At 34.9% G+C, this 14,235-nt stretch overlaps 1 protein-coding gene across 1 annotated transcript in view; it reads left to right on the top strand.

The window, feature by feature from the left end:
- LOC129144512 (MAM and LDL-receptor class A domain-containing protein 1-like) overlaps window positions 1–14,023 on the top strand; it is a 33,484-nt gene extending 19,461 nt beyond the window's left edge. Inside the window, exons 4-5 of the mRNA XM_063785363.1 lie at window positions 4,550–4,723; window positions 13,808–14,023. Coding sequence (XP_063641433.1) covers window positions 4,550–4,723; window positions 13,808–14,023 — 390 coding nt within the window. The remainder of the gene's footprint in view (window positions 1–4,549; window positions 4,724–13,807) is intronic.
- Window positions 14,024–14,235: the final 212 nt, after the last annotated feature.

Here is a 14,235-nt window from a genome sequence, read left to right as displayed (position 1 = left end):
AACCTCGGAATCATGATCTTGGGTGTCCCAGACTGAAGTATCAGAGAGCCCAAGGTCCCAGAGGCACTGTACAGACACGAGAGCCAATGGAACTAAGACTATCACCCCCTCTCCAGCTTAGGTACTCATCCATATGCAGTAACTGGTGTAAATCACCAGATGTTCTTTCCTTTGGTAGTAAAATATATGATTTAATGTATACATATATATTTTTTAAAAATAGAAATAATTTAAAATCATAAGGATACAATTAAAAATGAAATAATTGGAGCTTCCATTTTTATCTTCAATATTCAGAAAGAACTGTTTGTTGGAAACTTTTTTAACCACATGAAATTCTCTTGAATGCAGTGATTCAAAGTCTTGAATAGTCATACTATATATAAAATCTGCCTTAGTGGAGACCCAATAAAAATAAAAGCAAGCCCTTTTTATTAACATTTTACTTAACTTGTTTTGAATGAAGCAGGCATGCATCAAGAAAATTTCCTTTAAAAATGATCAAGTAGTAAATAAAATTTGAATGTTTGGTGTAATTTTCACGTACATGCTTTGCAGACCTGTTTCATGCAACATTCTGGGATGATGGACAATGTTCCCTATGTTAAGTATAGTAGCTACTAGCTACATAGAGCTATTGAGCATTTAAAACAACTGAGAGGCCGGGCGCAGTGGCTCTGGCCTGTAATCCCAGCGCTTTGGGAGGCTGAGGCAGGCGGATCACAAGGTCAGGAGATCGAGATCATCCTGGCCAACATGGTAAAACCCCATCGCTACTAAAAATACAAAAATTAGCTGGGTGTGGTGGCACGTGCCTGTAGTCCCAGCTACTCTGGAGGCTGAGGCAGGAGAATCACTTGAACCCAGGAAGTGGAGGCTGCAGTGAGCCGTGATCACGCCACTGCATTCCAGCCTGGGCAACAGAGTGAAACTCTGTCTCAAGAAAAACAACAACAACAACAACAAAAACAAAACCATAACTGAGAAAATGAATTTTTCACTTTGTTTAATTTTAATTAATTTAAATTTAACAGCCACACTATTTTCACAATTTTGTAGTTATGCTCATTATAATTAAATGTTCATTTTCTTTTGCCACTTTTCCTCCAAAAGACTCAAAGGTCCCTAAGGACCTGTAATGCCTTATACATTTTTTTGACATAGAATAGATTATCTTTCTTCCTCTCTTTCCTCTCTCTCTCTCTCTGTTACTTTCTCTATATATATTTCTGAATGTTTATAAGCATTTACTGACAGTCTTCTCATTTCTTTCTTCTTTTTTTAATGCAATTAACTGAATACTTAGAAAATACAAATTACTATAATAAGTTCTGTGAGGAATTTATGACACGTTTCATGATTTGGAGTTTAAGGTTTAGTGTTCTGCTACTGGCATGTACCAGGTTGAGAGGCACAGAGTTTCCATACTTGAGTACTACTTATGTGAACTCACAGCTTGTATCAATAACTTAAAATTGATCATTAGAGAAATTCAAATCAAAACCACAATGAGATATCATCTCACACCAGTCAGAATGGCCATTATTAAAATGTCAAAAAATAACATGCCGGCAAGGTTGTGGAGAAAAAAGTATGCTTATACACTGTTGATAGGAGTGTAGATTAGTTCAACCATTGCAGAAAGCAGTATGGCAACTCCGCAAAGAGCTAAGAGCAGAGCTACTATTCCACCCAGCAATCCCATTACTGGTTACATATACCTACAGTACTAGAAATTTTTCTACTGTAGGTCAGGTGCAGTGGCTCATGCCTGTAATCCCAGTACTTTGGGCAGCTGAGGTGGGTGGAGTGCTTGAGTCCAGGAGTTTAAGACCAGTCTGGGTAACATGGTGAAACCCTCATCTCTACTAAAAATTAAAAAAAAAAAATTAGCTGGGTGTGGTGGTGCAAGCCTGTAGTCCCAATTACTGAGAAGGCTGAGGTGGGAGAATTACCTGAGCTCAGGAGTTTGAGGCTGCAGTGAGCCGTGATCATGCCACTGCACTCCAGCCTGAACAACTGGAGTGAAACCCTGTCTAAAAAAAAAAAAAAAAAAAAAAAAAAAGACATCATTCTATCATAAAGATACATTCACATGTATGTGAATGGTCATTGCAGCGCTATTTACAATAGCAAGGATATGGAATCAACCTAGATGCCCATCAATGACAGATTGGATAAAGAAAGAGTGGTACATATGTACTGCGGAATATGCAGCCATAAAAAAAGAACAAGATCATGTCTTTTGTGGGAACATGGATGGAGCTGGAGGCCATTATCCTTAGCAAACTAACACAGGAAAAGGAAACCAAATACCGCATGTTCTCACTTACAAGTTGGGAGCTAAATAATAAAAACAATGAACACAAAGAAGGAAACAACAGACACGGGGGTCTACTTTAGGGGGGAGGGTGGAGGAGGTAGAGGAGCAGAAAAGATAGCTATTGGGTACAATGCTTAGTACCTGGGTGATGAAATAATCTGTACAAGTCCCCGTGACACGTGTTTGCCTATGTAACAAATCTTCACATGTACCCCGAACCTAAAATAAAAGTAAAAAGGAAAAACAATGAATTAAAAAAATTTGTGGGCTGTATCAATAACTTTTGTTCAGTGATTTCACCCTCAAAAATTCAAAAGATAATGGAACATTCCTTGGTATTTAATAACTTAAGAATTTAAGTCTGCATAATGCAAATTCTATAAAAAAAGTAAATTAAATATAAGTTCTGAGCTCTTATCCCATTGACTATGGATCCCGTTGGCATTTATACTTAATACACTATTAAAATAACTTCACACTGGTGATGTACTGAGTGACAGTTTGACAGCTCAAAATTCTGATGGGACATGCACATCTCTTGTACAACTAGGTTTAAAGCTCTGTTTTGCATATTTACAAGCTTGGGACATAGTGAAACTTACAGCAGGGATCTAAAATGTAATCGCAGTTGAGAAACATGAATCCTCTCTTTCCATGGAATTTAATTAAACATTTCCATTATTTTTGTTTCTAACTCACCTGTCAAGGTGTGAATTAAGGTAAGCACAGTAATAAAATCTGAAATGAAATAAACAATCAGAATTTTTAAATCAGGTGATCACAATTAAGTAGACATTGATAAAGATGTGTACCAAATAGATGCTTGGTGTTTTAAAATGAACAATTTTTTTAAAAAAGCATTTAAAACATTTTTTTTGGTCAACATTCATCATTGGAATTGGGTCCCAACAGTGAAATACATGGCTTGCCTATATATACACTAGTATCTGTCCATGTATCAGTATAAAAGCACAATGGTGAATGGGAAAACATTTTTAAAAAAGAATTTAAAATATAATGAACCTGAAAAAATGTCACTGAATCTAAAGAGAAGTATTCCACTTTTGTGGGACCTCATCTTTAAATGTTGGGTTTTTCTTTAAAACATACAGCCTTAGGACCTGTTATATGATAATGAGAAGAAGCAAAAAAATTTGACTGCAGCGTACCTGAACTTGTTTTAATGGAGGTTTTGTGGACATATTTTACAGAATGAATCATCCAGACAACATTGAGGGAATTAATTTTTGCCTCACACAGCTCCAGGTACTTAGAAAGTGGTCAGTAAATATTGGTTGAATCAATAACAGTACGCAATTTCATGTTAGGCCTACTGCTATCAGCACCTGGCATAATCCTCTCTATTCTCTTCACTATGTAGTTAAGCCATCAAACCTTTAGATTGTGTCATTATTGATGGTGAATAGGAAGTGAAATGATTAAGCCTCCCTACCCTCAAAGAACGTTGTCTTACTTGGCTCAATTATTGATGAACAGTATCCTGTGAGCTTCCCCGTTATTTGTTAATGCTACCACAGAGACGAAATTGATATAAAGTATTAATTACAGTTTTTAAAATTAACCTAAGAAAATAATTTTTAAGGAAAGTTTTTCTTGTTTGAAACATCAAGTTTGTATAGTAATACTTGATTTTGTAACGTTGAGTCTCAACGTGTACCTCTCATATTTGTAAGAAGCCAGAGAGAAGGATTCTGGAAACTTCCATGGAAACAGTGGTACTGCCCATGACGGGGTTACACATCTGGGGGAAAGGAGAATTGAGAAGATTATATTTAACACAGAAGTTGTTTGGAATATATATATATATATATATATATATATATATATTTTTTTTTTTTGTTGTTGTTGTTGTTGTTATTTGTTGTTGTTGTTTTGTTTTGTTTTTTGAGATGGAGTCTCACTCTTGTTGCCCAGGCTGGAGTGCAATGGCGTGATCTCAGCTCACTGCAACCTCCCCGCCTTCTGGGTTCAAGCGATTCTTCTACCTCAGCCTTCCGAATAGCTGGGATTACACGCATGCACTACCACACCCGGCTAATTTTTTTGTATTATTAGTAGAGATGGTGTTTCATGCCTGTAATCCCAGCACTTTGGGAGGCCGAGGCAGGCAGATCACCTGAGGTCAGGAATATTTCAAATTATAGGAAAAACTACCAGAGACAGGTCAATGGAATATTTATATCATTGAAAACATGTTTTCAACAGGTGCAGTTTTGGTATCATTTGTCTCAACATTCAAATCTCTCAGTTTTTACAAGAACGTCTCTAGATGGAAACTTGCAAAAGCAAGGCAAAATAATCAGATTCTCCGAATCTCAGTGGAGCCACGCAAAAATTGATCTCATTGCAGAAGCGGGAGAATCTACTCTACCTTTTCAGGTAAGCACATACGAAATTAATACAACTCAACAGAAGACACTTATTTAATGCTAATCCTTTCAGATAACAAAATAACACACGCAGCTCATGAATTTATTCAACATTAATGAAGTAAACACATTCAGAGATCAAACACATGATCTGTGATGAGTAGAGAGGTTGTTTTGACTATGCACTTAAGACATGTGTAGAATAGTAGCAAAAATGGAGATAAGAAATGAATAAGATGGCAGAGAGAAGAGTAACTTAAAATCATTTCTAAGTGAAGACATTGGATTATATGATGTAGTGAAAAAAGTCTGACGTGGGCTGTAATATTTTAATCCTATTGCCTCACTTTCTGCTGCCTGGTAACATTGAGAATGTTATCCACCTTTGGGAACTGGAGGACATTATACAAAGTGAAATAAGCCAGGCACAGAAGGACAAATATGGCAGGTTCTCACTCATGTGTGGGAACTAAAAAGTTGATCTCATGGAGGTAGAGAGGAGAATGGTGGTTACTAGAGGCTGAGAAAGGTGGGGAGGAGGAGGTTAGGAAGGGAGGTTTGTTAATGGTTAAAAAATGTAGTTAGATAGAAGAAATAAGCTGTAGTGTTTGATAGCACAGTAGGGCAATTATAACAAGTTATTGTGTATTTCAAAATATTTAGGGGATAAGATTTGGAGCGTTCCCAACACAAAGAAATGAGAAGTGTGTGAGGAGATGGTATCCCAATTACCTTTATTTGATAGTGACACATTATATGCATGTATCAAAATATCACATTTACCCCATAAATGTGTACAACTACTATGTATTAATAAAATATAATAATAAAAGAAGGCAATTGCATCTTGTCAAATGGGTGTTCTAATTTCTACCTTCCTGTATGTAAGTCTTCTGGATGACATTTGAAAAGAGCTATTTTGGAATCTAGATTGGATGGAGTGGAATATGGTGGAAAGCACACTGTTTTGGAGTCAGTGGTCTGAGTTTTAGTCTCTGCTCTGCTCATTGGTTGCTAAGTGACTGTGTAAATATTGTCTTTGTGCATCAAATTTCCTAATGTGTGAAAACCAGTGATGATAAAAGCAATACTCCAGGGGAGTCTGAATATTAAAGATAATATAGCTAAAATGGCAGCCATGAACATGGGCTCTGGAAACTTGGGTTCAAGTTAAAGGGTTGGGGGTGGTGGCTCATGCCTGTAATCCCAGCGCTTTGGGAGGCTGAGGCGGGTGGATCACGAGATCAGGACATCGAGACCATCCTGAGTAACACGGTGAAACCCCACCTCTACAAAAAATACAAAAAATTAGCCGGGCATGGTGGCACGTGCTTGTAGTCCCAGCTACCCTGGAGGCTGAGGCAGGAGAAGCACTTGAACCTGGGAGGTGGAAGTTGCAGTGAGCCGACATGGCTTCACTGCACTGCAGCCTGGGCAACAGAGTGAGTCTCCATCTTAAAAAAACAAAAACAAAAAAGTGTATGATTATAGGGAAGTTACCGAAGCCCTCTATGCCTCTTTCATTAGTGGGGTGTGAGGATAATAGTTGGGGATTTAAGGTCATCTCATCCTCATTTCTGAACAAATTGAGATAAATATAGAGGTTAAACAGGTAGAGAATACATATTTTGGAGCAGATGGCTTTAGAATGTAGAGTCACTTATTTAAAATAATGCTTGATCTTAGAATAAATAGAATTACCCAGAGGACAATTGACTGTGCTGGAGAAATATAGAGCTCATACTCTAGGTGAAGTCTCTTACCTTTAGCCAGAGATAATATCAGTGTGCATGCCTCCTGAGGACAGGCTGGCTCCCAATAGTGGGTGTTGAATGGGAGAAGAGGATGACTCGAGCTCCCCCAGGTTACTCTTCTAACTTCACAGTCAGGTAAATCTTCCTCCTCCCACGGAGTGAGGGGTAAGTAACAACAATGTTACTACAGTGAACCACCTCCCCATGAAAGCAGGAAGACTAGGGCATAAGCATCAACTGTAATCAATTACTGTTCTCTACTTTATACAGTTATTGTGAGGATTATATGGTGTATACTTGTAAAGCACATGGAAGCAAATCTGGCACAAACACAGAATTCAGCTGTTTTTATTGCTGTAGTTATTCCTTGGATATTGTCTGGAAATAGTAGACACTCAATAAATCTTAGTGTTCTCTGTTTTATAAAGGGAATTCCCGCTTGATCAGAACTCTAGGCTTGATCATTAAAGGCTTATTTACTCAGTGAAGGTCCCCAACGTCCCTTCTCAAAGATCAATTTATTCTATTCTCATATTTAATGGACAAAGACATCATGAATACTAGCAGCTCTTAATTGGGAAGCATTTGACACAAAGGTTGGTCATGGAATCATTTTGGTGTCAATCTCCATTGCAAGGAGCAGGGCAATGAAATCAGAACAATTTGATCTTTTGCCTCCTGCATTTATATTCTATAGAAAAATGTTTTCATTCGGTTTGCTTTTAGTTAGAATGAAACTCACCAAGAAGATCGTTCAGAGTTTGTCATTAATTGACATATTGAGAAGAAAATAGAATGTTCTTTCTAGCAGTAAGTAATTTAGAAATATGAGTTGAAACACATGCCATTTCTGTCTTCAGCTGGAAGCTCTCATGGACCCATCAGCATTACTGAAGAGTTTCAGTGAATGCAATTTTTGTTTTCTCTTTAATGTTCTCCTTTTTGGATATAGTAATGGTTTTGCTTTGCAGTGCAAATGGAGACTATCCCTTATTATCTGGGGGCATATTAACTAGTTTGTAGATGGGCAGTGGTTTGGTTAGATTCTGTGATTTGGCTGCAATGGATGTGTGAGAGTTTCTAACCCAGCCCTGCTCCTTCCTCTCCCTTCATCTCCCTGCTGGTGGCTCAGCACCTTGTGTTGCTTTTTCTCTCCAATCAGCCTCAATGCTGAGTTCTTTCGAGGCCTCGGTCACATTGAATTCACCCCAGAGAAGCTAAGACTTTTCCTCTGTGCATCCCCACTTAATCTGCCTATGAGTTGGCTACAGCACACATTTATTTTGGAAACTACAGATGAGTAAAAGAAAAATAAGAAAAAAACATCCCCTCACATTTCACTCTCAAGAAGCCCATGACAGCCCTATAATATCCAATCAGCAATTTAGAAAATTAAGTTTGGAAAGCAATAAGCTTTTTAAAAATGAGTTTAGAGGCAAAACCCAAGCTGCCCTGAACCACTGTGAGGCCTTTAGGCAGCTGATTTCATGATAGGTTTGATTAAACAGTGCTGCCCCCAATCTCCCAGAGGGTGTCATGTAATAAACACTCTCCGTGTTATGTTACCATTCTCAGCTCTGAGCTGTTCACATTTCAAAACTCATCTGGCCCCAAAGACTTTAGATAAGGAACTGTGGACTTGCATTGATGTTCTGCTGTGAATCAGTCTGGATTTTATACATACACAATATATAAAAATAGATACACTTGCACAGATACATACATGGTAATATTTAATCCATGAGTATTGCATATATTTACTATTAAATATTTCTAACTAGTAGTTAAAACAGAGAGAAACAAATACCTAAATACAGCTCAGGATTAACTAATGTTAACATTTTGTTTGCTTATAATGTTAAAGTTTGTTTGCTTATGAAGATGCAACTTTTGTCTTCCTTGTATCTCTCTCCATCCCATTTCTTATCCTCTGCAGAAAAAAAAAGATGCTAATATTATGCTGGCTTTAACCTGATTTCTCTGAGTGTATTTTTAAAGATATGAAAATATACATGAGGATTCTAGCTAGGTACAGTTCTACTTTGTTCTTTTATTGACAACAAATGAAAAAGTATTTCTACCTACAAATAGTTAATCTAGCTTTTTAAATATTCAAATATTTAAAGTTTGTCTTCTTGGATATAGGCTAGGATTTAAGATTAGTAGCCTGAATCATTTAAGTGTGACCTTAGTCATTGTCTAGCTTTCAGTTCCACGTGACTAAGCTCTGAACATATTTATACAGTACAGTGTAATCCAGTCCAAATATTGGAAAGAAGAAAGACATCAAATCACGTGACCTCTGTGTTCCCTTTTAGCCATGAAATTCTGATTCAGTGTGGTTCTTTTGATGTCAATTGTAGACAGTATAACAGAATACAGATTGCTTTGGGTTTCATAGCAAATAAGCACCCCTAGTTAGGTAGGGCATTTGCTCTTCCTGCTGGCAAAGAATTAGGTTTACTGTTTTCTCTGTAAGAACAGCAAATTAATGACATTTCAATATTCCCTCTATTTCTTGTGAGAGTTTATTGGAAAAATTTAGGTCAAAGAGTTAATAGTATTTTTCAAATCTGTTTTAACTTGGCCTGCTCACTTGCTATGTTCAGCTTTTCACACAAATAGATTCTTTTAATATTTCTTTTCCACCCAACTGTTGTGCTGTTTTAGTATCTCAAGGTGGCACTTTTTCTGAGTAGTCCATTGATTTCAAGTTGCTCTACTTTCTTCGAGCTTCCCATTAAAATGTAATTGTATCATATTTTAGATTTCATTTTGAAATGAACCTTTTGTGAAATTTCACACAATGATGGATACCATGTTCTCTCTTTATCGGAGTCAATGATATAAATCAATAACAATTTCCTGACATTATTTGACGATTCAGTGAAGGGTAAGATTCATAACACAAAACTAAAGGTGATCGGGTCTCCGTAAAGTTGCTGTGTCCTTGGCCTGCTTAATCTAGAGCTGCATGAAATCTTGTTTCTCCAGACAGCCCTATTCTGCAGCATCCACTAAAGCCCAGTTATCTCTTTATTTCATTAGAGAGATGCAGGATAGTATAATCATTAATGGCTCAGCTTACATATTTTTCTTACTTGACATGTGACATTCAACCAATTACTTCTATTCTCTAATCTTCTGTTTCTTTCACCTTAAAATAAGACGAAAATAGCATCATCTTCACAGGATTAAAACAAGTGAATGTGACTGGCATATAGTAAGTGCTAAATAAAAGGTGGCTGCTGGTCTTATTATTGATACCATCATCATTCTTCAAAAATTAATATATTCCTACTACTCTCTACTCCTTCTTACTATATCTCTATTTTCTCTTGGATTCATATTCATTTTTTGCTCCTGTTATTTTTTTTGAAAACAAGATTTCTATGTTAATTGCGTATTTGTCTGGAAAAGCACCTGAGTTTTGCACTTGTAAAAAGTAATCACTTGATTATGAACATTTATGAATTTTTGTGGTTCCTAAAAGCAAGAAATTATTTTGTTCATAGAAGGAATAATATAATTGAATAAAACAAAAATCAACAAGATCCCAAAAAATAGTTTTAGAAGAGTGAGTCATCTAATTCAATTTAAAATGTAAATTATTCAATTACCTTGAGAATCTTATCAAATGAGGTTTTCACTCTTCCTCCATCTGTGGTTGAAACAGCTCTTCTGAGTGACCTCTTTCTCACTTACTGATTACCAATTGATGCTGACTGTAGTTCCGAAAGGGAATTGGTCACAACATTTTATATATATATATATACATACATATATATATATATGTATATATATACACACACAAACACACATATATATACACACACACATATATATGTGGCTATGTGTGTATATAAATACACACACATATATGTGTGTATATATATACACACATATATATGTGTGTATGTGTGTATATATACATATACACACGTATATACGTATATATACGTGTATATACGTATATATATCATATATATGATATATATACACATATATGTGATATATATATCATATATACATATATGCATATGTATATATCAGTTTGGTTATATATATACATATATACACATATATACACATATATACATATATACACGTATATACGTATATATATGATATATATCATAATATATGATATATACATATATGTGATATATATATCATATAATATATGTATATTTACACATATATGTGATATATATATCATATATACATATATGTGTATATATATCAGTTTGGTTATGTATATACATATATACATATATACACATATATACATATATATGTATATGTATATGTATATATATACATATACATATATATATGTATATGTATATGTATATATCAGTTTGGTTAAAACCAGCAATAAAAAATAGGAACAGCCAAGGTGATTTTGAAACCATGAGATGGTCATTATTTACAGGTGTAACAGACATTTTTTGAAGGAAGTAATTGCTTGTATTTTAAAATTCGTATGATTTTAATTAATGGTAGAATTACAATTTCTAATTGTATAATTATGAATTTAACTATGTAGAAGTAAGCAAGCAAAATATAGATGACCTAATATTATTTTTATTTGGCTTTTGAAGTTGGATTTATCCTTCCATTTTAATATGAATATCTAAAGGAACCTGGTGGGTCCCTTCAGGTAAAATAATGTAACCACATTTTAAAGACTACCTCAGGATTTTACTTCACCTCATCCCAGGGCCCACCCATTCCATTCAAATAATGTGAGCGTGTACCTCTTTAGGAGCATAGAGAAGTGCCTCAAACTGTCGTTTTTTTTTTTTCTCCAGTTTTCTCTGAGTAGCACAGACCTTCAAATATGATGGTCAACAAATGCTTGTCTAATGAGTCTGAAGAATTAAACATCTATTTTAATTGACATCAATGCAAGATGTATTATAATAATGAATATAGAAAAACTCTTTCAAAAGTTAAGCTGTCCAAAAAAATCACAGTCACTTAATGGTATTAAACACAATATATTTCTAAAGTACAATACTTGTGTATATTTTACCAAGATCCTTCTTCAAAACCTATGTTATTTTCTGCCTCTGGAATGAAGGCTAAATTTCTTAGTTTAACATTCTACAGAAATCATCTCTAATCAGAATCTTAAAAAAATATTATGTACATCACATTAAATATCAAAAATTGCAAATAAAGCAACAGTCCCTGCTGACCACCCTCATCACCCACCATAGATTTTATCTTGAGTATCTTTAGATACCAGTTTATTTTTACTTCCAGTCCATTTTCTATTTACTTAATATGTATAAATGTACCACATATACTTGGAAATCTAAACCATTGTATGTTTTCAGCCTAAGTAATATTATACTATAATATTTTTCTGTAACTTAATTTTTTTACTCCAAAACACATGTTGAATTTCTTTCCATAATGACACATGGCGATAGATATTATTTTTAACTGGTATAGTATTTCTCACTATTGATTGATTCATTCACATGTAAGTTCTTTCCTGTCATTTGTCATCAAAACCAGCACTGAAATAAACATTCCTGCACAAGCCTTCATGTGTATACCTTTGAGTGTCTCACTAGGATAAATGCCAAGAAATTAACTCAATTTTTATAGTCTATGCAATTTTTCTTTTTAACAAATGCTATCTAGTTTCTCTCCAATTGAGCTGTACCAACTCATGGAATTTTCCTCTCCATCTATTATCTGATTAATTTGTTGTTCTCTTAAAATCTTATACTCCGTTAACACCCATCAACATTTTCTAAACACACCATACACTTTCTCATCTCTGTGTTTTTGCTGCGATTGCTGCCTCAGTTTCTCGAGGTAAAATGTTTTGCCCAACAAAATTTGGTATCATGGAGGCTTACTATTACTTCTTCTCCACCAAATCTTTTCCCAAACTCTCATTATTGGCAGAAATAATGAAGTGTCTTCTTTGAGCCTCCTAGGATCTTATACTTATTTCTTATACAGCATTTATGATGTAGGGTAGTGAATGTATCATACGAAGTGTAGGAGAGGAAAAGTAATACCGTTTCCTCACTCATCACAAGGGACATGGCTGGAACCCCTATAACAAAAGAGAGGTTAAAAAGAAAAAAATAACAAATTTATTAACATTTTATGTGACATAGGGGCCTTCAAAAACAAAGGCCTGAAGACCAGGGAAAACTCTCTATGTTTATGCTTAAGTTCAACAATGAATGGACAATCATGAAGAAATACAAATGGACAGAAAGAATATGATCTCATTGTAAAAACTTGGAGAGAACTCAGCAAAGATCTTTATGGGCCTCTCTGTGTAGTGTTTTTTTCATCCAGGTATAGATAGGGTAGGACACCAGTTAAATGAGGTTCTTATGACCTATTTTGAGGAGAAGTAAGCCAGATAATTCCTTTATGGCTGGCTCTCACAAAGGAAAGAGAGGGGAAGGCAGAGAGGGACTCCAAGGTGCTATATTTTGGGACAGCATGTTCTGAATCCAAGGTGTTGTATTTTGAGATAGCATGTTCTGAGCCCTGGCACAAGTAAATTTAATGATCCTTGAGATTGGAGACCCTCCTTGATAGGATAGAAATGTACCTTCTGTCTGTGTCCTGGACTGGTGGTCCACTATGCAGGTTCATAAGATTCCTGGCATAAATTACTTCTTCCTTTCCCTCCTTTCTCTCTCTCTCTCTCTTTTTTTCTTCTTGGAATAACAACATAATATGAGTAATTAACAAGAAAGAAAACAAATTATATCAGTCATTATTCAGCGTTAGAATAAACTAAAATTAAATAGATGTCTCTGAGTGCTTCAGCATATGAATATTATCAACCACTGTATGTGGTTATTGATGTGTGCTTTACTACAGTGAGTATGTTTCTGTGTATGTATATAATATATATTATGTTTGTATGAATGTATATAATATTTAAATATTTTAATATGGAAATAAATCATTGCCTTCAGCACACTGATTACAAATCAATTCATATCTCAATTAAATTGAGTTGTAAGTCACACAGTTGATTACCCCAAAGAGCTCATTATAAATGCATATGACTCTTAATGGCTCCAATGAGAAGAGAGCCCTTCACTCGTGATGAATGTTACCACTTTAATTGAAACAAGGTTACCTTTGGCATTAAGGTACATAAGACGCTGTCAAAGCAGTTATGGTTTTATAAATTTAAATTAGGATGTTCTGGTCAGAACAGTTTTCTAAAATTAGATTGGAGAATGGGACAGATGTAAATAGGGTTCCTCTACACAAAGAAATATGATTGTAAGACATTACTTTTGTGATGTGTTTTTAACAGTTTTATCTTTCTGTAATTATAGTTAATTTTGGAAGCTACTGTTTTGTCATCAAATGCTACCGTTGCTCTAGATGACATCAGTGTGTCCCAGGAATGTGAAATTTCCTATAAATCACTACCAAGGACCAGTACACAAAGCAAGTGTAAGTTTTCCCTTGTCCTTGTTGCTGTTTTAAACATTGAATTAAGCTCTTCTCAGTATCAAAATATAAAATGTATTAGAGTCACGAATACCTAATACAGGGTGTGGATTATATCACCTGTTCTTGAAACCTAAAATATATATATATATATATATATATATATATATATATTTTAAAAGGTAAACAACTGGTCTAGTCCTTAGGCCTCTCTTGCAGTAATATGGAAAATATTCTATGCTTGCAGCTGAAATTATTGCATCCAAATATTTTAATTATAAATATTATGAAAAAATTATAATTATTTTGC

The sequence above is a fragment of the Pan troglodytes genome, chromosome 10 (assembly GCF_028858775.2).
Source record: "Pan troglodytes isolate AG18354 chromosome 10, NHGRI_mPanTro3-v2.0_pri, whole genome shotgun sequence".
In the NCBI taxonomy this organism is placed as follows: domain Eukaryota; kingdom Metazoa; phylum Chordata; class Mammalia; order Primates; family Hominidae; genus Pan; species Pan troglodytes.
This window is presented reverse-complemented; position numbering and strand designations above follow the sequence as displayed.